We start from the raw sequence: 27,500 nt of genomic DNA, 5'->3' as shown, positions 1-27,500 counted from the left end.
CCAAGATAACGCTTTGTCTCTTGTTCAAAAGTCTTCTCGTACTTCAATGTGCTTAACAAGACTCTGTTGTGTCGAACACGTAGTACTTTGTCCGGACATGTTTAGGACACGCCTTTCCTTGTAACTCTCGGGTCACGTGTGTAACACGTCTTTTTTTGCCCTTTACGACAAACGTTTTCATTTTTTTATTATCTTTTTCTTTTCTTTTTCTTCATTGTAGCATCACTCGCACACAGCTCGGTAATTTGCATACGTTGGCTGTCGAACAGCTTCTGCTATACATGCGTCCGCACAACTATTACAAATCTAAGCTAGAGCATTTAGCACGAAGAAAACCAATAGATTTAGACGCTGGCAATGTATTGCAACATTGATATGTGTGTGTTCTTTTATTTCAAACATCGTGTATTTTTCTTATTATTAGTTGAAATACTCTTCTCGTTTTGTATTTGTAAAAAAAAAAATATTGATTTTTAAACCTCCTCTGCCATCGTTATATACTTCATTCAACTTCACACCTGGTTCACGAGAATTTGATCAAATCTCGATCGTGACATCCTTGCCGATCTATTTTTTTACGATTGAAATCGGTAGATTTGTCTGGAAAACTTTCATTTTTTTTGTGAATGTTTTAAACTAATAAAAAATGTATAAATATTCAAGAATTTGATATCTTTAATAGAAATAAAAAAAATATTAGATATAAAATTACTTGAAATATTTAGTGAATATGAAATGTTAAAAAACATGTAACCTTATTCATCGCAAACAACTCACATGTAAACTTTCCGTTTCTCTTTACCTCTGTTGCATAGCGGATGTATTTGTTGTTATATGTTCGTATTAGATTGTTCATATTGTGCAGAGATCATATTAGTGAGAGATAGATATATTTAACACAGAGACAGGGACATTATTATTCGATACATGTATTACACTTTGGATGAGGGAAGATATAGGTATATATATATATATATATATATATATATATATATATATATATATATATATATATATATAGATAGATAGATAGATAGATAGAGGAGATAGTTTGACATTTATACTGTTGACAGTTCTGTGAATGGGAGTGTTTCTATAACATTAACACATATATTTCTTTACCTAGTTTTGAGATAATGATTTGCACAAAGTCCTTATAATATAAATTCACAATACCTTTCTGTTGAATAACATAACACGAAGACGCAGATGCAAAAAGATGAAGTTGTTCGTTTATACCATTTCGACCGGTCAATGGCTTTGCATCAAGGAATTCAAGTCTCTACATGATTCTTTCTTCTCCCCTTCGCTTCCAAGGTTCCCTGTCAGCTCTGTCTCTGACTAACTGACTTCTCTCTTCTCCCTGACTAACTGCCCACCGACTTACTGACCTAAAGCTGTCTATATTGAGAACTCATGACGTCATCGCATGACTAAACACGTGCATATCAGACACGCAGCTTGACACGCCTCACGTTTTCAAGCATGCATCGCTCTTCCCATGTTTGCAACCCGATTTCTCTAACCTATATTCATAACCAACTTTACAAATAACATTTTCCATTGTCCGTTTTTAAATTCCTTATTTTAATTTCATTTCTATAACGGAAACAAAATAGCATCATCACATTCCTTTTTCAATAAACAGATATGTAACTATTTTATGTGAACTAAACAATGGTAATTCTACACTCCATTTTTAATAACATTCTGTATTATTTATTTTAACTTATGATCGGAATTCTCAATTCCAAATCTAGCTTCGCAAGTTCGAATCTACGGCTATCCTATCTCATATATACTCACTTACAAAAACAGGAGACTTGTTCTTGTAACGCCTCTTCCTCTTCCCTTATTTCTTTCTTTCTGTCTGTCTGTCTGCTGTCTGTCTGTCTCTCTCTCTTTATTTTACTCTCTCTCTTTCTCTCTCTCTCTCTCTCTCTCTCTCTATATATATATATATATATATGTCCACAGCCAAACAACGTCGCAGCTCACAAGAGCCATTAGAGCCAATAAACCGGAAGTATAAATGAGGACTTCCAGTTTGTTGACTGTCATTGCTCCTGTGAGCTTCGAAGTTGTTTTGCTGTGGAAATAATTATATAATCTCTCACATTCTGAAAATTGCATATATATATATATATATATATATATATAGAGAGAGAGAGAGAGAGAGAGATAGAGAGAGAGAGAAATATAGATAGATATATAGATATAGATTTATATACCCATATTTATTTTATCTTCTCTATAACTTTAAATATCAATATGTATGTATATATATACATATGTATATATATATATATATATATATATATATATATATATATATATATATATGAAGTTATAGACACGATAATATAAACATGGGTATAAATGAGTTTATTTGTCAATTCAATAAAGAAAAGGAGTGACTATAAATGATCTTTATATTTAGACATTTCGAAGCCTAATGCTTCTCAGCAGAAGTAATGATAGGAGCTAGGATACATATATAGAGAAAAGTAACATCTAGCTTATAGTACATTAGGAAGGAATTTTAGAATGCTAAAATAAAAATGAAAGTAAAACATGTGGATGAATATAAAAAATGGGATTAAGAGTGGGGATAATAATAATAATAATAATAATAATAATAATAATAATAATAATAATAATAAATGCATATTTATGAAGCATGGGAATTGAGGTAAAAGGGAGTAAGGAAGAAGGTATGGAGTTGGAAATTGAGGATAGAAAATCTTAATTTTTAATTTTCATTTATTGCGGACTTTTATCCTTGTTGTTTCACGACGTTTCGGCCAACTATTCCTCTGGCCTTCGTCAAGTGGTAACCGCGACGGATATGAATTCGTAGTTGTTGCCGTCTCGCCATGTTTTGGTCGAGTAAGCCTTTGGTCGGCTTTTAAACCGTTAACCTCAGACAATTTTGAAACCGTTATCGTCAGACAATTCTCACCTAGAACCGTAGAGATTCAACATCTCTATCAACTGCGCCACAGACCCCGAAGGGCGATTGAGGTTGAATTTTTCGGTTTTATGAATTCAATTAAATAATAGATATACCATTCGGTACGGACCCGACCATGGAAGATCAGATAATAAATAAACATGAATTTATAAACCAAAAAATCCAACCTTGGTCGCCCTTCGGGGCCCGTGGCGCAGTTCACAAAGACGTTGAATCTTTATGGTTCCAGGCGAGAATTGTCTGAAGATAGCGGTTTCAATCCTACCTCAAGCCGGCCAGAGGCTTACTTGGCCCAAACGTGGTGAGACGACAACAACTAGAGAAGGCAGCAATTGCAGTGAATGCAGTCAGGAGAGTCAGAGTTCCTATCCGTCGCGGTTACCACCTGACGAAGGCCAGAGGAATAATTGGTCGAAACGTCGTGAAACAACTAAGAAAAGATGAGGATAATTGATAAATAATGCTCATCTCAATAATGAATTCAAATCAAATAATATAGGAGGTTTCTTAATTTGTAGAAAAATCAGAAGGAAAGTAAATTATATGCGCAAGAGGATACATTAATAGCTGAAGAGGAGGTGAATAGGTAACTAAAATGAGTACCACTCTAAAAGCCCTGATAGATGGGGAGAGGGAAAATACAAAAAAAAAGTCGTACGTCTTGGCAGAAATAAAGGGGATGTGCCAAATGAGAAAATGTGATGTGTTGGTTGGTGGGGTATTGAGAAGAGGGTAAAAAGAAGAAGGAAAAATACGAAACAATACAAAACAAACAAATAAATAAGAAATACATTTAAAAATATCTAAAACTAGCGGGACCCGTGTACCGACGTTGCCCGGTTAAAGTATGACACAAAACCAGAACAGATTCTGTAAACAAATTAAACTACGGTTAGTGGAGAGGGGGCATTGTCGTCCCTGGATCGGGGGAGGACTATTTCGACAATTTCCAAGCATTTGAGTACCCAAGAGTAGAGTACCATGTCAAATGCCTTCTTATAATCTACATGGGTATAATCTACACAATCCATAACAAGGTTAGTAGCTCTTCGTTTACAGTTTCTTATGATCATTTTATCGATCAGAAGCTGATTCTTGGTGCCTTGTTATCTGTTTCTTCAGGCAGCAAATTGTTTTGATCAAAATGATCATAGATACTTTTAGAAAAAATGCTATTTAAAAAGTTTAATAATTGGGAGGCATGTAATTGGTGTGAAGTTTGTTTTATCTTTCATGATGAAAACTGATGCCCTTTATCAGCCACTCAAGGAAGCTACCTGTAGCCAAATAGTCATTTAACATTATTATAAGAAGTGGGTGAAAAGCTGGAGAGTTTTTGAACCAGTATCGTTGTACTCAGTCAATTTGAAATCTTTTGAACCTTCAACGTCAGCATCTCAACGTTGACTGTTATGTTCATTTATCTGTTTTAGAAGACATCTTCCTTTCAATATCTTTGAATTATTCTGCATCATTTTGATGCCTTACTTCATTTTCACAAATGACTTTCCGGAATACATGAGATTGATCAGCATCAGATACGGTAGAACCCCGGTATACGGCATTAATCCGTTCCGAGGTTGATGAAATCACTGTATGCCGGGTCCTAAACAAAATTTTATACAGTGCATATTAAAGATTACTAACAAAATGTAGTACAGTTTATAATACATATGGTTATAATCAGATAACATTCTAAATAACACCGTAAGGCGGGGCAAATACCGTGACCAGGGACGGGAAAACATCGTATTTAACATTGTAACTTGAAAAAAACGTAACCTGGGGTCACTGTATCCCGGGGTTATACTGTATAACGTCTTTCCCTTTTTTCAATTCCTTCTAGTTGATTAAAAAGAAGTTTCTGGTTATTTTCGAATAGTCTTCTTTTTTTTTTTACACAGTGGTCACCACTTATCAAGGCCCGGATGCCACTCAGGGATAAGGGTTATTGCAAGTACATTACGTTAGTGTGGAGATTTGATGAAGTGTTTACTTAAGGGGGCGGTTCATTAGGAATTTGTTAACGTTGGACTTGAAGACATCCAGGTTGTAGTCCGGTGGGAAGCAGGCAGACGGAACAGAGTTCCACAGGCGTGCAGTTCTAAGAAAGAAGCTTTGTTCATGGAATCCACGTTTTGATTTAGGCATAGATAAAGAGTGGGGGAAATTTTTCACAGTGGATTCAGCTAGACGGGTGTTTTTCGTGAAAGATTGGCGAGGGGGGACCAGAGATTGGGTTTCAGACGAGCACCTGCCATGGGAATAACGATAAAACAAGGATAGGCTCGCAACGTCTCTTCTGTGGGAGAGAGGTTGCAGGGTAGAGAAAAGGGCACCCCCACTAAGCCACGAAGTCTATTTTGTACTCTGTCAAGGCAGGATAGGCTGTTTTTAGCAGCTCCTGTCCAGATATGGCAGCAGTATTCCATCCTTGGACGTACTTGCTCAATTCTGCCGATACTGCTCAAGTCTATCATTGTATCGTTTAATTGCAGTAGTTTTAGTTGTGATACACCGTGTCAATTCTTCAGTTAGATATTTGAAACATTTTTGGTATAAAAATTACTGATTAGCCTTTTACAAACACTCTGACTTTTGAGTTTGCAACGTGTACTTTACTTAAATCTTTTCTAAGTTGTTTTATTTGCCCATTTTAACGTTTCCGGCACCCGGACTTTATTTACGTGTTTTTCCGGGGGGGGGTTCTATTCCGAGTAACTTTGACACAATATCAGCAGCAGCTTTAACAACTTTTCTTTCATTGATCTAAATTATTTTACTGATAAAAATGGAAAGACTTCATTCACTTTGGTAATGGCAGATTAAAATATTCATCTATCGACAAATTATTATTATTATTATTAGTAGTAGTAGTAGTAGTAGTAATAGTAGTAGTAGTAGTAGTAGTAGTAGTATTGTTCTTATTGCTTCTGTTGTTATTATTAGTTATTGTAATAGTAGTAATATTAATAGTAGTAGAAGTATTATGAATTTATGTACTTTTTCTATTTACTTGAAATAATATAACTTTTGGCTCCACTACTATTGTTGATCTTTTGTAAAAGGCATTACAGATGAGACATATTGAAGTTAAAACGTAAAACATAAAAACATAAAACAATCCTAATTGTCTTAGAAACGTTCGTACACCTAATCATCATTGATCTTGGATTCTTGGAATTGAAATAAATAATCTTATAATTTATTTGCTTCAGCTGTGTGTGTGTCTTTAAATCTTGCTTCTGCGTATAGTTATTTGCGTTTTCAGCCCATGTATAACTGCATAACTACCAACGTATGTTTAAAAAATTGTTTCTCTTCATTTCAACAGGCACTGTCTTATTTCTCTGCACCCTTCTGCAGATTGCCTTAATACACGAAATCCTTCCTCGCCAACACGAAACTGTTCCAATCATTGGTAAGTATTGATGACCACACCACCCCAATCATCTCCTATATAATATTTTGATTGCAGAAATTCCCCCTGGACCAAAGTACCGTAGGTTTTCAACAGAAGATGGCACATACAAATTTATTATGTCTATAAGTTATTGTTTCATTTTTTTTAGCTATATAAATCTTGTTTAAGTACGATTGACTAAAATTTATTCCTTTAAAAATAAAACAGATTAAGCGAATAATATAGCCGAGATCCGAATCTTTTGTAACTTTAGAATACCTTTTTAGATACATTTAGTCATTATAAAATGCCCTACATTTCATTCTAGGAGCAACATTATCACAATCACAACCATCTTCAGAGGAAGTAGTTCTTATTTTTCCCCTCTAAATAACAAGTCCTCCTACCGCCCTACTTATCACTGAGTGGATTTCTGCATTTGCGACAGATATGGGATTCACCTTTATTAATTGGATCATATACTTGTAGACATATCATGATCTTTCCATTTCCAATTCAAACACAATGAATTCTCCCTTTTCACATTCCGACAAATCTCATTGGCTGAAAGTTGACATTTTGTCCGTACCAAAATCTAAATCTTATTATAAAAACGAACGCTCCATAAATTTTCAGATATGGCGTCACTCTTTACAAACGATAATTGTTTTAAATAAAAGAAACTAAATACATAATAACCAACTGCGACACATCGAGACATGTTCATAAGTAAAACATTCTTTTATTTTTATACTAGCAGGGGTACCCGGCGTTGCTCGGATGTTTCGAGGTGTGTGCGGTTTTGAGTAAATCAAAACAAAAGTATAAAAAAATTCGTTGCCCGGGTGTTTGTTTCCGGGGTGGGGATTGTTTAATAAATAAAAAGTGATGTTAGGTAAGTAGGAAGGATCAAACCCGGAGTATTGGGGCAAAGTTGGAAAATTAAGTGTGAAAAAAAAAACATGCAATGTTAACAACTCGGCCACCAAGAAAATCCATTTTAGGTGTTTATGAAAAAAAAAAGACTACGGTAGGTCAGCGCGAATGTGAAAATATAATGTGAATTGTCCGGCATGCTAACCATTATGCCACGGAGCACTGCAACTGAGTTTAGTGATTTTAAGTAACTTAACATGAAAGAAGTGAACGGTTGTATTAAATTAAATTTTGAATAGAAAAAGGTACACATTCTATAATGAAGAAGATTAGAAACTTCCCATAAGAATTTCCTATCAGAGTTTTAAAACATTGACCTGACAGGAATATGGGTGGATTGTGGACAATACTTATGAGACTGCCATGCTGATAATTCACAGCAAAAAGTAACTATAAATAATAATAGAAGGGAGAATTGGCTTTCCTATTTGTATAAAGCTCTTGGATACACAATGTTTGATGTTCTACCTTCTGGTGCTAATATATATAGATTGTGTGGGGAACCTACCCGTGAACATCCTACATAAAACTGTCCGTGACTAAAGCAAGAAGAAGCTAAGTTCAGACCAACCACTGCCAAGGTTTGTCCTTGCGACTTATTTATTGTCATGGCAAAACATAATTTTATTGGGAACTGAAGCCTTTTAAATGGAATTGTTGAATCTGATGGAATAATTGGTATTCTAGGAAGAAATGTCAATTCGCCTGTAGCTACACCAGTCAATATGACTGCTTCTATCACATGAGGTTGCATTCGTGTTACACATAATCTTGTTCCATTGCATAGTCGTGGAGCATCAAGGTTTCTGAGTAACACAATTGGACATCCAGATTTCAGTTTTAATTTGTGTGGTGGCATACCAGGTAATTGCAAGGAATTTAAAAATTCTGTAGGGTACTGTACAGCATGGTCATTATCTACAGTAGAATCTAGAGAAGTGTAAATTTGTTCCTCACCTGGAATTTCATCAAGCAGTTGGTCATTGATGATGTGTACCATATCATTTTTTGGAGCTAAAATTGCTCTTTCTGTTAGCCATTGAGGATTAGTATAATTTGCAGCTATATTTGGGTAAACTTTGTTACAAAGTTCTGCGAGTGAGGAAACAATTGATCCAATACTTGAAGTAATTACAATTTTACCATGTTTGTCTGTTGGAATTTTGCCATCTCCAATTTGTAGAAGTATGGAAGCAAATTTATCAGCCAATGGGTCACTATTAAGATGGACACGCATTTTTGTAGATAAGGTTACAGTCTTGATGTACTTCCACAAATATGACAATTTAATGCAACACGCAATGTTTTAATATATGAGGGGAGTAAATTTTATGTAAATGCAAACATCGGACTGTATTTTGCAAACGAAATAAACCGGTAATGATGTATATTTATTTGTTATTTATTGCGGACAAAAATGGAAATAATCATAGTTCTTGTAGTGGCCAATTTTTGTGGAAAAAAAAGTGAAGTGCTAAGACATTGTAAAAAAAAAACACCTTGTTAGTAGAAAACATGAATTAAATAGAGCCAAACCGAATGATATTGGCGTTCGCCAAAAACAACAAAGTAAAATTTCGTACATGACGCAATGGAAAATGTGTGTTAAAATCATTGGTAGATGTTCCCCCCCCCCCCCAAAAAAAAAGGAAGGAAATAAAGAACGAAATAAAAAGTGGAGAAAGAGATGTTCTACTGCAAACCGGAAAGAATAAAAATGCAACAATATTGAATAACCCCAAGAATCGTACGCTGAAAAATGTAAGTATCTGTAAAAATTTATAGTGTTTATTTATGTAGTTTGGTAGGGTAAAGTAATTACCCAGATATAGTTTTTGTATTATCTCCTGGTGTTATTATTATTATTATTATTATTATTATTATTATTATTATTATTATTATTATTATTATTATTATTATTATTATTATATTTTTTTCTTAAGTAATTGTGTATTTGTTTTGGTTTATTAGTTGTTGTTGTTTTATTATTTTGGTATATTTTATTTTGTGTAAGCGATCCGTTGCAGAAGATGTGTTTTTGAATTAAACCTGTTTGTCTGCATTGTGGTCGTAGTCGTAGTCGTAGTCATAGTCGGTTTCTTCCCAATCGAATGTCGTCTGCTGACATATCAATGGTTTAATGAAACTTCCACCAAGGGGAAAAAAGTAATAAATTGCAAAAAAATAATAAATAAATAACCACTGATGTAATAAGTCACCCGTCCCCTGAGTATGAATTCCGAAATTAGTGGAAACATAGCATAATATAAAAGTAAAAAATAAAAAAAAGAAGTCGTATTATCGTCTGACAGCGATCGCCCGATCCATGGCTAACGTGTAGTAACGTAAACCGGCCCCCAAGAAAAAGAACAAAAAAGGGAAGTCCATGTACGTGAATATCGCCGCATATAAAACTCTATTTACCTGAATGTCGTCTGGTAAGTGGTACGGTGAAAAAGTAAAGGAACGTGGCACAAATAGAGTTGGATACACAAGTAAGAGTCGTAGAGTGATAGAGTGTAAGTAAAACCTGGAATATCAGGTTGTTTCGTTTCGTTTCGTTTTAACAATGGAAAGAGCAGAAAAAGGAAAGAAAAGAAAGAAAGAAGGAAAGACCGAAAGGAAAGATTATAAAGGAAGTTTGGTAAGAAACAGCTTTACAAAAGTGAAATATCGTGTAGACTGAAAACATAGGAAAGAAGTCCCCCCACCATCATCAGCACAAAAAAGAAAATGAAAATGTAACGATGTTAAACATGCCGTCCCGTAAATCGCAGTTCTGATTTTTAGAAAACCCTACCAACGCGAGTCTAAAGTTAATGTAAGTCGAGTAATCGAAGTAATGTGTTCGGTAATACAATTCAAGATAACGTATAGCGTTTAGTTTGTGTTTATTTTCATGGAAAGAAAGAGAAACATAGGGAAGTACCCCCACCACCATCACCCAAAAAGCGAAAAAGACAACGAAAGGTAAGAAAGAAAAAAAGAAAGAAAAAAAGAAGGAAAGGAAAGAGCAAAACGGAAGTTGTGTTTGTGAAAGTAAGTTTGGTGCGTTTCACGTAAATGTCAATTCAGGTTTTCATAAAATTCTAACCACGCGGGTTATAACGAAATCGAAGTAATGTAATTGTGAATTCAATTCCAGGTAACGGATTGTGTTTTGTTTTAATATAATTTTATTATAATAAATGTTTTATAAATTGTGTTTATGTTTTATGCTAACCAATGGCAAAGTAAGCGTGGTTCGTTTCAGCGTAAGTCCAGTCCAGTTTTTAGATAAATTCTAACCGGTGTTCGGTTTTAAATGTCTCCTGTGAACGGTCTGGAACGGTGTAAGTGAGTGGCGGTGGAAGGATGAATTTAGTAGAGAGAGTATACTTTACTACTTCCATTAAATGTAACCGATTTTTACAGTGGACTCTCACCAGACAGAATATAGGAAACTCTGATCAGCGATATACTGGATATGTAATAAGCCTATAACATACGGCAGATGTCGTGATTCAGTTTGTGAATGATACGGCTGCACCAACTGTATACAGGTGCAGTCCTATAAAGGTCAAAGTCGGAGGGGAAAAAATGAGTTCATTTTATTTATATAGAGATTAAATTTACCGTAGACGTTAATTGTTCTTATACAGTCTTTTGTGTTTACATGGATTATATACGTTGTTATTAAATATTGTTTTCGACAAATCGGCACATTCTGATAATACATTATTTCATGTTTTTTAAGCTAGATAAATTTTTATTTCTTTAAAGTACGATTGACTAAAATTCTTCCTTTATACGCTAAATAATTAGTTTTAATTAATTTTTATTAGTTACGCTATCGTGCTAAATCTTTTGTGTTCACATAGATCGTACATGTTGTTAATAAATACTGTTTTTCGACACATCGGCACATGCTGATAAGTTATCATTTCATCTTTTTATAGATAGATAAATCTTGTTAAAATACGATTTACTAAAATGTATTCTTAATACGTTAAATAAAAAAATAAAACGGATTAAGCGAATAATATAGCCGAGCCCCGGATTTTGCCGTAACCTTACACATTGCTTTACTCCAACATTTAATCATAACCAAAAATTGAGAATTTATATACTTTAAAATCTCCTTATGTGTGTTTTTGAAGCCTTCATACTGTACATTCCTGACTATTTGCATAGAGTGTGAGTGTGTGCGTGTGTGCGTGGTTTCGTGTGCGTATGTTTGTTTGTGTGTGTGTGTATGTCCGTGCATGCGTCCGTGCGTGTGTGCGAGTGTGTGCGTGTGTGAGTGCGTGTGAGAGTTGTTTGTGCGTGTTTGTGTTATTTTGCGTGTGTGCGTGTGTGTGTGTGCGTGTGTGAGTGCGTGTGGGGGTTTGTTTGTGTATGCGTGTGTTATTTTGTGTGTGTGTGTGTGCACGTGTGCATGTGTGCGTCGGTGTGTTTGCATGTGTGCGTGTGTTTGTGCGTGAATGTGTGCTCGCGCGTGTGTGTGCATGCGTGTGCGTGTGTGTGTGCGCGTTCGTGTGTGTGTGTGTGCGTGCGTATCTGTGCGATAAAAATTAATCTAGTACTACTGTCAACCAGACTTTGCCAGGGCAAGGCGTAGCCGGGCGGGTAAAGCTAGTTGGTAATATTGCTGATTAATTCATTAGATGCTATAATGCTTACAGAGAAAACAGCGCTCACAAAAAAAAAACAACTTTATGCCATACTTGTCATATATTCGCTGTGGTCGGTCGTCTAATTTGCTTTTGAGGCTATATAATTCTGAAAATCAACGTTTATCACTGTCTCGATATATACATTTGGCAGCGAAATAAAACACACACAGATGGGTTATAAAATATTTTGTTTATTGGCAATGACAGATGGGGGTGTTGCTGATTGGCAGTGAAACAAATGTACCAGTTTCTCCTCTGTGAATCTCCTTTCTCTATTTTGTTCGATTTCTGTTACCGATTTATATAAATATTCTTTCGAATGCTTATATTTCTCGTTGTCCATTGTTCTAAATCTTTGCCCGATATTTCTTTAAAATATTTCTGGTCAATTATGCATTTCAATAGTCAATCGGGACGCCTCGCATTTAGCAAATGGAATTAATTTGCATGTGTGCAACTCATTGGATGCCTCTTTCCACTTGGTCATTTGCCAAATATCCAACATACTGGCATTAGTGCAAACCAGAAAATAAAACAATATCATTGACCTCTAAAATAGAAAAAAAGTCACAAATTAAACGAACGGGGGTGTGAGTGGAGTTTTGTTGTGACGTCGATCGAACACGTGACTAAGTTTCACGTATATTTTTCGGAAAGCGAAACTGTTTGGTGTCAGTTGAAGCTGAGAATTGGAATGCGAACACTCAGCAATTTACTGATTAACTCCCTTTCCAGTTGTTGGTACCCGACACGGACTTTTATTATTGTACCTAACGGAATACATCTAATTTGAACTTATAGGACTACTATTCTCATCTTGAATGTCATTTTCACAGCGTTTCGATCGATGTGACCTCCGATTTTCTTCATGTGTATTTTGTCGAACTCGGGAATGCTTGTGTCGAACTCAGGAAAATACGCCTGAAGAAGGTCGAAGGTTATATCGACTGAAACATTGTGAAAATGACTTTTAACATGAGAACAGTAGCCCGAAATGCCTAAATAATTGAATAAATTTAATCTGTAAGGTACAATGATAGAAACCAAATAATACGAATAACCAATCTTCTTTTCAGAGAGGTAAATATATTCTGGTACTGTTTTCACTCGACGATACAGCAGATTCAAAGGTCAAGTTATCATGGCCGAGCGCATAGGTGGAAAAAAAGATGAAAACAATATTAGAATCGGCCTCTTTTCCCTTCGACGCTAACTAGATCGGTTCTTAAAATACAAACTCTTTTTAATCTGTCTTAGCAAGAAAATGCCAGAGTGTATATATTCCTGCAAGCCTTTTTTTAACGATTCTTCTCTTATCGAAATATATTTGGAATCCGAAGCAACAAGTAGGTTCTGTGTCTTTTATTTATTTATTTTTTTGTCTATTATAATTTGGGAAAGCTTTTCATACTTTATAGGAATATGTACCAAAGAAATTTTCGTAACCTACGTAACTATTGCTGAGTTTCACCGAAAACTTTTGAGACTAGCGAACGTTTACTAACATTTTCCTTTTGAGAAGTTATTTAAAGAAAAGAAAGTTTAGATTTTATCTGTTATTTAAATGCATTTAGTGTAATGGTAACAGTGTTTGCTAAAATACCTTGTTTATTTAATCTTACCATGGATAGGGGATAATGTTGTAAAATTCACTAAACAAATGGTTAGAAGTTTCTGTGAAGCGCACCATCATTCTCTCCCGCCAATGATTTGGATGGGAAGCGTCTTATACAAAAGCTTGGGTTGATATTTCAAGTCCAAGTGTATTTCTCAGAAGTGAAAAAAAAACTGCGTAAATAGTTCATCAGAAGTACATTCCACGCGAAATGTTTCCCTTCGATAACAGATCAATCACTCCGTATGGGAACGTATGCTTACATGCCAAGAAAATAGGTCGTCTAAATGTGACTGCTACAAATCCGAGTTTTTAAAGTTTTTGAATGGAATAACATAACTGTTCTACAGAGTGAAAAGGTATTAAAAATTTAATTGAAAATATAAATTGTTGCGTAATTGGCATTTCATCGAACTAACTGATGCGTTTTTTTTTGTTTTTTTTTTTTGCTTGTTTTTTTTTCTCTTTATAGTGATCTATCACCTGCTGACTTTGGTTTGGGTGACCTTATCGATAATCCTTTCCATCTTTATCCTGAACGTCTACAACAGAGGTCCAAGAAGACGAAAGATGCCGGAGATTGTCCGGCAGGTAAGTGACTATAAGTTATAATATAAATCTTACCTGTCTGTTTAAGTGCATGTATGTATGTATGTATGTATGTATGTATGTATGTATGCATGCAGTGCTGGTCTGAAGAGCCACCTTCGTTCGCACAGAAAATAGGAATTGATGCATTCTTGATCACATCTCCACATGTATATGTGTGTGTATAAGTGTATATATGTGTACATAATTATAATATATATATATATATATATATATTCATAAATACATGAAAATAATTGAGTAATCAATAATAAAGCAAGGGAAAGATGGTCTTCTTCTGTCAAGAAGTGACAATCACTATGTATGTATGTATGTATGTATGTATGTATGTATGTATGTATGTATGTATATATGTTTGCCTAAAATTTTCAACAGAGGCGACGGATTTTTACGAGATTGGTATCGTTTTGAAGATCGACCCTTCGGACGACAAATGTCGAAAAAAAAGGCTAAAAACATTATTCCTTCACCCTCAACTGGGCACTTTTCTTCAGGGAGAAGTCGTTTTCTTCGCCGATATTTTTGAAAGTCATCCCTCCTTTTCTACTGACTAGCCTTAATTTAAACATTCGTCACTTCCTGTTTTGCGATGGGCACAAGAGTAAAAACGTCACGTTATTTTTCCACGTTCTTTTCCTCCTTTGCGGTACGGGTTCGAGTCCGCCTGCCTACTACCTTTTTTTTTTTTGCTCACTATGCACCTCCAAAAACCCGGGCAACGCCGGGAACTCAGGCTAGTACAACATAAAAGAAAAATGCCACTTATGGAATCGTTAAGAAAATACGTAATCTTTTCTGCCATTGAACGATATTTCAAACAAATAAATTTCGATCCATGTTTGACTTGTATACCAATTTTCAGTCATGAGTATCTAACGATAATTGTCCTATTGTTTTCAATGATAGTGGTTGATTCTGAATGACTTCACATTCACCTGGCTATAAACACCCAATTTTTACAAATCATAAATTAAATAACTAAATAAAAATGATAAAAACACAAACTGCATAGAAAACTATAATAATTGTAATAAACCTACTAAAAACATAACCTACAATATGGCCATGTCATCCCACATACGAATGGAAAAAATAATCTAACTGCAATACAAAACCAAATTAAACCACAAGCATTAGCCACTAACACAAAGAAACCACAAAGCAATATCCGTAAGCGTAAAAACAGACATAGGGAAATCCTATGGTTAAACCCTCCATATTCTAAAAATCGTGAGACAAACTTACACAGGGAATTCTTTAAAATATTAGAAAAAAACTTTAAAGCCCCCTCATAGATACAATAAAATCTTTAATAAGAACACTATCAAAGTGTCTTACTCAACTATGCCAAACCTACATAAAAAAATAATTAGTTCCAACAATAACAAATTAGTAATATACAAAATGCAAATATGGAAACTATAGCAGGGTGTAACTGTAGAAGAAAAAATAAATGTCCTTTACAAAGTACCTGCAAAGTAAAGTTTTATTCTTAAACTGGAGAAAGCAATCACGTGTCAAATTATCGTTATTGATAATTTTAAACGTCATATTTAGATGGGCTTATCATTTAACTGCGATAAATCAAAAACTCTGGGTGACTAATCTCCTCCATCTTTATCGCGAACGTCTACAACATATGGGTTTATCCTGAACGACTTCACATTGGAATGGAATAGAAACGGAACTAACCAGCTTACCCCAAATGAGGAAGCTCAATGGGAGTACGAAATTTACAAGCGGTCCCCAGTTGCATATATACTCCCGTTAGGGAAGATAACGACATTAGGATTTTTCAACTCTTGCGGGAGGGGGGGCTATCGACGTCCTACTACATGCAGAGCCTGGAATTCTCTAATTAGTCACCCATCTGGAACTGACCAGGCTCAACGTTGCTTAACTTCGTTCATCTAACGAGAACCGGTGTGTCGACGTGATTATGCCATAGCTCACATTCACCTGACTATAAACAGCCAAATTTTTATCTGTGGGGTTAACTGGAACAATACCTTATTCTTAAACTGGAGAAGGCGATCAAGTGTCAAATTATGGTTATTGATAATTTTAAACGTCACATTTACATGTGCGATAAATCATTAAACTGCGATATGTCAAAGACCCTGGGTAACTTTATTGATAATTTCTTCCATCTTTCTCCTGAATGTCTATAGCAGAGGTTCAAGAAGATGAAAGATGCCGGAGATTGATTATGATACAAAAAAAAATAAATGGTAAAGAAAGTTGCTTTATTCTTTCCGCCAGTCGAGCAACCGTGATGGGGCTATAATGCATATTTAAGGGAGGAAACTCATACATAAGTAATGGGAGGTAACTCCAAGATTCAGAAACTTGAAGTATATCCCAGTACTCTGATTAATAAGCTTCAAGAATATACCTAGTCGTGAGGATATTTCTAAAACTCTGGTACGAGTTTGTGATATATTTCTAATTTATCGCCACAGGTGTGGACCCAGACCCAAGCTATTATTGTATCGTCCTTAGACAGAACATATACTACACTTTAATCTACACTTTAATCCTAACTCGAAGACCAAAACGTGTATTAGTTAGATACAACAAAGCTATCAAATACATCTTTTTAATTACTTGTTTTGAATTATATGTTTGTTGATCGGGTGATCTCATCTTTAAAGAAGGGGGACGCGATAACGTACGTACGCATATGAAATTATCTTAGCGTATTGTTATATTATGTCATGTCTAGTATTTGAGGCAAGGTCACCCTGCACTTGCTGTTAGTGTCTGATGTAAAACAGCTCGGTTTTCATTGCCATGGCAACGAAGATATTGATTTCGTCCATGTTTCACTTTAAAATTCTAGTGAATATTTCTATTATGTTGCGGCGTCCTTCTGGCTGGAAACAGGAAAAGTTGGTGTGATTTCTATTTCAGGTTTTGCAATAATTTCAATGATGCTATATACTAGCATCACCGCTACATGAAAAATCCCTTACATGTAAGCTGACCAGAATGGATCCAATCAGTTCTGGTGATAGAGGAACATTTGCCATAGAACAAGGAAAAGTGTCCCTTGATGTATTCTTAACATTATTGAACTTCACATAATTACTTGAGCCACTGGTATCAATCAGTGCATCATTAAAGACACCATTAATTTTTATCTGTACTTTATGCACAATTATTTTTAGACTATATACAGCTTTTTAGATTATATACAGCTACATATTTTTTTAATTAGCAAATTTCCCACATTTGTGACTCCAATCATCTCTGGCTAAATAAAATAAATAAAAACCAAATGTGTAGACGAAGCCTACAAGTGAGGAATTTTGAGCTTTTGGTGATAGGCATCTCTGGTAAGTTTGACGTGTTCATAATTTCCTGGATAGATACATTTCAAGAGGAGGGAACGAGAAAATAAAGGCCTTAAGGCGGGAATTAATGTGATTGAGAAATAAATTAATATTTCTTTGAATGAAATGAAATCTTACGAAATTAAATTTACTGGCACGCATCCCGGTTCATTCTTAAGCAAGAAGCCATTTAAAACTTGTGCAACAGTTAACAAGGAAGAAATTTGGAAAAAAAATTCAATATAACTATCAAAATCATACAGTAAAAATTTAAAGATTCTCTGGCAAGTCTGGAGATATATATATATATATATATATATATATATATATATATAATTATTTTTTACTATAATAATTAAATACCTACAGACACTAGTGTTTCATCCTTTCGGGATTCTTCAGTGCAGGGTGTCACGATTACTACCAGTCGAACGATTCGAACCCCGCGACACGAGACATCTCTGGCTCGATTAGCGGAGGCCGTATCCATTTGGCTACTATTAACCGTGTGAAATAGCGTTGAATTTTAAACATTTTAATTTAAATGTTCATTACGTCAGACAGACAGTAATCAAATCGTTATACGATGATCTATGCATAAGAGCTAAATTGACCGACTTTTAATTCAACGGAAAGTGCTCAACGATAAGAAACGAATTTCTTAAAGGGGCTGTCATAATTATTTTTTTACTATAATAATTAAATACCTATATATATATATATATATATATATATATATATATATATATATATATATATATATATATATATATATACATATATATATTGTGGGGGTCGTCAGGCCTTTTTAGGAACTAACTTCCTCCACAAATAAATAAAAATAAAAAGAAGAAAACTTGCAAAACAAACGGAGGTTTATTCACAGAAACCAACCATTAACAAATAAAATATAATTCTCTTTATAATGAGTTCAGAAGTCCTTTTAAGTGTTCGTATAAAAAAAAGGAGAATGTCTTTTTTTGTTGAACTGTTCATATGTTAAAACATGGTAAGAGAGGCAATAGGTAATGTTCGCCTGTGAAACTGTATGAAGCGGTCGGAGCGGTGAAAATGGAAGAGTGATAGTAACACGCGTGGAACGTCCGAATGAAAATGCAGTTGAGAGAGATTTGATGTTTGTGTGTGCTTAAATACTATTTGGACCGGCTCCCAGCGAGCTTAAAAAGAAAAGTTTAGAAAAATGTCCTTGGAGAAATCCCATTGGACGGAAACATCACGTTGGGTGCTTTGTACTACGTCCGCTCGTTTTGAGTCGATTTAATATATAAGGCCACGCCGGAATTTGCGTGGGAGTTAATTTTTATTTTTCACGCGCCAACATAATCATAATCATACTGCGCGCCTAAATTGTATTTATTTTTATAACAATTTTTAATCCGAATCTTAACCGTGTCAACTGGCACAATATATATATACATATATATATATATATATATATATATATATATATATATATATATATATATACTAAAGATATCTATTCAAGATCCTCATGTTGTTGCTCATTTTCTAAATGTTAGGCATGTATTGGTAACAACTTATATACAATTGTTTCTTGGCATATAAGTATATAAAGGTTCATTAATAATAATTTTGCACAACTGGGCAAGCTCATTAGTGCATGGAAAAAAAACAATTTTCTATAGTTCCCACATCCTAACATCGCGGTGCTCATTTTTTATCACAATATATAAGCATATAAAAGTGAACTAATAAACATTAGTTTCTGTAAGTTTTTATTTTTAAATTTAATAACTCAAACAATGGTCAAGCAAGTGCATGTCAAAAATAGCACCCACCGTATCTGACTATAAACGTTGGATGATGGAGCCGGGCAATACTGAGTTTTTGAAAAAAACGCAAGTGGAAAAAAGAATAGAACATCCTCTAAAGAAAGAGTTACAGTTTTTTACCGTTGACGTAGAATTGCATACAATTGTTTCGGCTCCCTCTTGGCATATAAGTATGTAAAAGTTCATTAATTATAATTTTGCACAACTGGGCAGGCTCATCAGTGCATGCAAAAAACAATTTTCCAGAGTTTCTACATCCTAAGATCGCGGTTCTCATTTTTATCACAATATATATATATATATATATATATATATATATATATATATATATATATATAGTGTGTGTGTGTTTGTGTGTGTGTGTGTGTGTGTGAAGAAATTATTTGAATTTTATTATACCTAATGTAAGTTAATAAACATTAGTCTCTGTAAGTTTTTTTTTATAATTTAGTAACTCAAACAATGGCAAGGCAAATGTATGTTAAAAATAACACCCACCGTATCTGACTATAGACGTTAGATGATGGAGCCGGGCAATATCGTGTTTCCGAAAAAAAAAAACAAGTGGAAAAAGGATAGAACGGCCTCTAAAGAAAGAGTTACAGTTTTTGACCGCTGACGTAGAATGGCGTAAGTCGAATGAAGCTAAAAAAAACAATGGGAATTCCGACTTATGCAATGATGATAAAAAAAAGATTGTTTTGGGTCAGAGAGAGGAGTTATGGAAAGAACGTCGACCTGTCAATTTCGTCGAAGCCCTCACACGTCACTCTCTCTCTCTCTCTCTCTCTCTCTCTCTCTCTCTCTCTCCCCATAACTATAAGCTCTAAGGGTCAAATATAGAGTACGTTGTTTTTATATTAACGGAAGGAATCGGTCATTTTGTTATTGAAAACACAGTATACACTCGCACGCACGAAAAACAAGCACAGCGATTTTATACATACCTTTCAAGACAGACTCGCTCGTTACGTAACTTAGGTAGAACACAAACAGTTTTGAACAGCGTCAAACGTATAGCCTATTTATAGACTGTTCTAAGATTAAGACGCTTGGTTTTCAAATGTCTTAGCTGAACATACCGAAAGCCGTTGTTAAAGGCGACTATTGTGTGTTTGTTTCATTTTTTATTTATTTTTTTGGAATTGTAGCGGCGACGTTTGCCCTTCAGTGTTAAAATCCCATATAAGGTTCTTTCAGTGTGTGATTGGCTGAGTTAAGAATTGTAGCCATTGATGGGCGACATATAATATATATTGTTATGAAGTGAAAAGTAATTACATACTTTAGAAGACATTTATTTTGAATAGAATTTAAAGATAAATTAGAAAGCTTTAAATGTCATTTCGTTGTTATGAGGAGGAGGTAATCCTGGGAGAATAAAAAATTAAATGTACGCGCTGTCAGTTATTTTAAATGAAAGAAAAAAATACGGACTGAACTTTAAAAAAATAACCCTGATGAAGCTAGTTTTTTAGCGAAATATCGGAATTCAACATCAACAAAGTAAATTAAAAATGATTTAATCATTTCATGACATTTCACTTCATATTCATGCCCGGAGCTGGGGCGACGAAACGCACACGTTAAAATAACTAACAGTACGTACATTTAAATTTTTCTTCTCCAAGGATTACCTCCTCCTCATAACAACAAACCAGTATCCAGAGCACACCTCTCGGCGTTACAGACAAAGTCCAACGGAAAGTCAGGCCAATACGGTCGGAGCAAACGCAGCTGCAGGGGTTGCCGGAAAGGCGATGCTATGCTGTGTTTCACTATTCGACTATCGGGACTCCAACCCGGATTTTTCGTCGGGTTTTACTCCCTTAGCCTTGGTCTTTCCCAAGGCATTCACAAGGCAGTAAATAAAAAATAGAGCGACTGAAAATGTCTATACCTATAAGCAATAACAAATGATTAGTCGAGCCTCTTCAATACACACGAAAGAAGTGGGCGAACTTTGAAAGGCTTTTGTTAATTATGAGAAACATAAAAATGAACAATGTCTCTTTAAAAATTTTATTTTAAAAAAAATCTTAAATGTATACATGGAATACTTGAGTAAGGTTTTGGAAAGATCCAAGCAGAACGTGTTGAATTGTAGTCGGTTTATGAAGTCAGTCATTATTATCATGTTCTATAAAGAAAGGGCAAAATCTATTTCAATGTATGTATGTATGTATGTATGTATGTATGTATGTATGTATGTATGTACGTATGTGTATTAATACATATATATGGATGTGTATGTATATGTAGGTAAGTTTATGTATATTTATGTGCATATGTGTACGTATATGTATGTGTAAGTATATGTGTGTATGTATTTGTATATGTGGATGTATATGTATGTATATGTGTATGTATGAATGTAGGTATGTATATGTGTGTTTGTGTATTATGCATTGTGTATGTATATGTATATATGAGCGTATGCTTATAGACATGTATGTATGTATGCATGTATATATTTATAGGTATGTATACCAATGACCGTCTTGTTTATGTTTGCATGTGTGTGTATGTATATGTATGTGTGCATATTGTGTATTGTGTATGTACACATGTATATATGTGTGTGCGTGTATATATATATGTATGTATAACAATGACCGTCTTTAGTGTCATGTCTGCTTGAGCATGTGAATTCGCTGGCAGGACTATACGTCTTTTTTCGGGCTCATGAACTTTCAGTGTCTGAGGGAGTGGCACTCGTCTGACAAGACGTTGCAATCATCATCATGTATGTATGTATGTATGTATGTGTGTTCCCCCACCAGACTTGTTTGGTGAGGAGGGTGGCTAGTTTCCCTGAAGGATTAAAAACAAAACCTTCCAAAGTGCGAATGAACCCTTTTTTGGGGTCAACGGCCAACTAGCACCATGTGTGTTTGTGTGTATGTATGTGTGTGCTGGGGTGGAGAGGGCTCCCGTAAGCCGTGGTGAAGGCAACCTTTCTAGGAGAAGCAAATCTCTGATTTAAAAAAAAAATAAAGCGGAAGACCAGTGCTCGCATTAAGCTGGTCTGCAGTTTTACTTGTTGCTGGCTATCTTGCTCTTGCTTGTTGCTGGATCTCAACATCTTGAACCGAGAGAGAGACGTAGCTGCCGTACAAAGCTAAGACTCTGTAACATCATCTGTGTATAGATACTCCCTCAGGCATTTGTCTATAAAAATGGTCCTGTTGCGATGGAAGTCATTTTCAGGCTCATGGACTTTAAGTGTCTGAGGGAGTGGCACTCGTCTGACAAGACGTTGCAATCATCATCATCATGTATGTGTGTGTATTTATGTATGCATGTGTTGCAAAATTAATCCCTTCACCCTCAACTGGGCACCTTCCTACAGAGAGGAGTAGCAAAAATCGTTCCTTCATGAAAATTTAGCCAAACACGCATGCGCAAAAAAATGTTCCTTCTTGAATTTGAAAGACGATCTAATTTAGCTCACGCGGTCATTGACGAGTCGGTATAGTAGCAGCGTATTATCTTAAGAATGCACGTTCGATATGATATATATATATATATATATATATATATATATATATATATATATATATATATATATATATATATATATATATATTTAAGTTTTAATATTGAAACAGGGTTATTTAAGTCATTTTTCGTTCGTTTTTTTTTTAATTATTTCATCAGATTAGCTGGGGTTTTTTTCCGATTTTTTAAAAAAATAATTTTTAACATCGTTCGCTTATTCTTTAGTTTGCATTTTGTTTTGATTTACCCTCACACACGCACACACACACACACACACACACACATCTCCAAACACCCGGGAAACGCCGGGTACCCCTGCTAGTCATCATATGACTCTTAAAATCATATTGTTTGCATTTGTCTCCCCGATATTTTTCTAGTTAGAATTTTTTTTTCTATGAATGCACTGGGTACTAACGAGAGGGACCAACGTGAAGGTTGCCAACATCCTAAGTGAAAGTGATTTTTGTGGAACGAACTGGATTCGAACTTGGAACACTCATGTCATCAGTCCGTGCCGTTAATCAATAGACCGCCATCATCTTCCAAGTTGAACCATGAGATTCAAGTAGTTTTCAGCATATTGCTTTGGAGAAAACGTTTCCTATTTTGGGTGAGCTGCTCGAACAGAAAGAAGGCCAACTTCGTTAAGTTGACCTTCTTTCTGTTCGAGGAATCCTCTCTTGCTCCAACCATGGTCCATCCACCGTCAACGTGAAGTTTCCCACCTGCCTGGAGAGACAGAGTTTGAGCAGTATCGTAGCTCTCCAGAAAACCAACTATTTACTTCAAACCTTCAATTCCAAATCCTCCTCCTCCTCCTCCTCCTCCTCCTCCTCCTCCGGGATCTTCTCACCCCTGATTTGTTCTAATCTTTTGTTAGTGGTCATTGCTCCATCAAAGATAAATTCTACCAGTCTTCATTTTCTGAGCTCATCTGTAGATGACCCTTGGCAATGTCCCTCTCACGAAGTATTTCCAGCGGGACTCTTCCCGCTCAATTAGGGTCTTATTTTCTTCAAACAAAGAGAATATCGCTCGGGTGGTCTGACTCTGGCCAAAAATGTTTTCAGTTCATCTAATAACTTCACGTTTGCCATTCATATGCACTAGGAAAATGCGTTTTTACGCATTCACACACCAAAAAATTGTTCTGCGACTTTTGCCTTCTACACCAATACATACTATACTAAGTAAGCAAAATAGGCTGTAATCCCCCGTATACTTATCACATATATAACACACACACACGCGCGCGCGCGCGCGAACACACACACACACACACACACACACACACACACACACACGATCGATACGTTTAACTTTAATTAAAGAGAGGAGAGATTTAGTACTGCTATTATTTGCCTCTCTTGTGTACCGGAAGTTGAGATAACTGAGCATGCGTATTGAGATGCAGGAAATCAGAAAGAGCTTCCGGGGACAAACTAAGAGAGTTTAACTCTGACGTTGTCAGAAACCACGTGACTATGTTTTTGTTTTTGCTTCTTTTTTCCTTTTGCTTTTTCTTTCAATCTCACGAGCCGAGTCTACGATATTTCACCGTCGATAAAGCCAATATTCTATTAGTGCGCCTCTCTCTCTCTCTCTCTCTCTCTATATATATATATATATATATATATATATATATATATATAGAGAGAGAGAGAGAGAGAGAAGGAGGGAGAGATAACGCTCTATCTATTTCATACGTACACTCCCTATATATAGCCAGAATTTGAAAAAAATTATGATCGCATAAAAAGAACAAAACAATAAACAACAAAAATATCTTCCGATCACTAATTCCGGAAATAATAGAAATTCCAACCACGGAAAGAAAATCGAGCCAAAAATAATCTTTCCAATTTTCCCCAACAGTTCGATTCTTTTTTGTAAGATTTTCCAATCAGATGAATATTAAAGGACACCATGAGTCTTTTCCAGAATTATTTATCTCGTTTTTTTTTGGGGGGGGGGAGGTAATGTTTTTCTTACATCAATCAGCAATCGTTGAGAAATTCTTACGCCCTGCTATCTTCGTTTGATCTCGTTTGGCTAAGCCGAAAAACAAGACTCGGATTCAAACGTGTTTTCTCGCCATCACTTGTAATTTTCTGCCCATTCTTTTTGGCTAATTCGGATGATTCAACGTTGGCCCTTCATCGACTTGTTCTCTGCGCTGGTAACGTCTAATTTGACGATAAAGAAAAGAAAATGAAAACGAAAATATAAGGAAGCCAGGAGAAATGAAACAAATGTGGGTCCACTACTACGTATTAAATGTAAATACCCCCTCACACACATATCTATCTCTCTCTCTCTCTCTCTCTCTCTCTCTATATATATATATATATATATATATATATATATGTGTGTGTGTGTGTGTGTGTGTGTGTGTGTGTGTGTGCATACAAATTTTATTAATATTATTTTACAATTTTTTTTTTCTATTGAAATCCGGGGTAATGTTCACATACCAATAAAATATAAGCCAATATTAATTGACTCAATTAATTAAGCTTCATGATTATCGGTTTTCATAATTGAACATGAGTATAATATATTTGCAAAAGTTAACACAACCAAATATAAAATATGGTGTATTTCTTTGTTACAGTTGTTTTTTAACCATTTGGGCAAATTTAAACATTATGTTATTAAAAATATTTTTACAAAATAGCTACTTTTCAGACACCAAAATTCATTTGTTATATATATATATATATATATATATATATATATATATATATATATATATATATATATATATATATATTGAGAGCATTGCCAAGGCTACTGCAAGGAAGGTTGGCTCCCTCTACCGTGCTAGAAAACTACTTACACCTGACAGTATCCTGTACATCTATAAGGCCACCATTCGCCCATGTATGGAGTACTGTTGTCACATCTAGGTTGGTGCATCTGCTGCTTGTCTCTCGCTCCAGGACAGGGTTCAAAAGAGAGTCGCCAACCTGATAGGTCCTGAACTGTCATCTAGGCTTCAGCCTCTGTCCCATCGACGAGATGTTGCGTCCCTCTGCCTGTTCTACAAATACTTTAATGGTGAATGCTCTGACGAACTGCAAACACTTGTACCTCCTCGACGTAACTACCCCCGACAAACCCGACAAGCTACTAAGTCTCATCCCTTTACAGTAAAGATCCCTAGGTACAAGAAAGACTTTTACTCCAATAGTTTCTTCCACAGAACTGCAGGTCTTTGGAACTCCCTTCCGGGATTCTACTTTCCCAACTGTATTGATATGCAGAAGTTCAAGTGTAATGTGAACAAACATCTTTCTACTCATTTGTCCCTGATAGTATCCCCCTGCTTCAAAGTGGCACTGTGCCTTGTTTGGGGTGAAAATTGAAATTAAAATATATATATATATATATATATGAATATATTCATAATACTTATTTTAATGAAACAAGCCGTTTGTATTTGTTTCTTTATTTTTTCAATTCTCTTCGAGTGGAGAAAGTATCCTATTTTCGTATTTCTTATTTTTAGATGATATTTCTACCATCAGAAATGAATAGCAAAAATAAATGAAGACTAAAATCTAAAAGGAGTTCAGAATAAATAAATAAATAAATAAATACGAGAAAAAATAATTATAATAATGAAAAAAAGCATTAAAAGATTAAATGAATATAAAAATAGAAAATGGTAGAAATATCATCTACAAATAAAAAAAATACGAAAGTAGAACACTCATTCAATTCGACGGGGAATCAAAGAAAGAAAGAAAGAAAGAATGAAAGAGAAGAAAATAAGGATGGACGAGGTGAGTCTAATTTGCTTGTTCCTTTAAAACAGGGATTATGAATATATTCATATATATATGAAAAATGCATTTTGGCGTCTGAAGAGTAGCTATTTTTGGAATATTTTTAAATAATATAATGTTTAAATTTGTCCAAATAGTTACAATTGTAACAGAAAGAAATACAGCATATAATGTTCTTATATTTTGTTATCTTGATTTTTGCAATATATATATATATATATATATATATTCTGACAGTTGACAATAAATATTCTCACTTGGACGGAGAAAATAAATGGATGTATTGAAAAAAAATTAAGAAATCTCTTATATTAATTAAAATAAATAGTAAATTAATCCTAAATAAATAAAAATAATAAAAGTCTGCTAAGAGTAGAAATGTGTATGTGATTATATTTAAACGTAGAAATATTCATAATTACATATTTAATCATGTAATAAATAAGGTCATAGTTGAGCAAAGCTTAGATCTAAGTTAACAATTAAAATTATCAAACAGACAAATTCAATCGTTTTAAAAATTAGTTTCGTATAAAATAAACCTGAATGCATAGATTCCAGATTTGGCTATTGTCAATATATTCTAAGAAAATAAACATTAACTAATTATAAATAATAAATTACTAAAATATTAAATAAGATATTTTTATCGTAGACAAATTCAGTAAAATCAAAAATTAGTTTCGTATAAAATAAACCTGAATACATTCTTGATTTAGCTATTGTTAATATTATCTTAGAAAATAAATATGAATTAATAAGATATGTAATAAGATATTTTAATGCTAATTATAACAATAAGATCGCAATTTACTTCCGTTTTTAAATGCAACTGATGTCGGTTAAGGCCTGACGAGGCTGTTA

At 34.6% G+C, this 27,500-nt stretch overlaps 1 protein-coding gene across 2 annotated transcripts in view; it reads left to right on the top strand.

Annotated features, from left to right (window-relative positions):
- LOC145248214 (neuronal acetylcholine receptor subunit alpha-10-like) overlaps window positions 1-27,500 on the top strand; it is a 451,727-nt gene that overhangs the window by 406,645 nt on the left and 17,582 nt on the right. For both annotated transcript variants that reach the window (XM_080110079.1, XM_080110080.1), the window contains exons 6-7: window positions 6,309-6,395; window positions 14,056-14,174. In XM_080110079.1, the coding sequence (XP_079966205.1) occupies window positions 6,309-6,395; window positions 14,056-14,174 (206 nt within the window). The remainder of the gene's footprint in view (window positions 1-6,308; window positions 6,396-14,055; window positions 14,175-27,500) is intronic.

The sequence above is a fragment of the Euprymna scolopes genome, chromosome 26 (assembly GCF_053919585.1).
Source record: "Euprymna scolopes isolate OS-2025 chromosome 26, ASM5391958v1, whole genome shotgun sequence".
Lineage (NCBI taxonomy): Eukaryota > Metazoa > Mollusca > Cephalopoda > Sepiida > Sepiolidae > Euprymna > Euprymna scolopes.
Note: the sequence above shows the minus strand (reverse complement) of the source record. Positions and strands in the feature narration are given on the sequence as shown.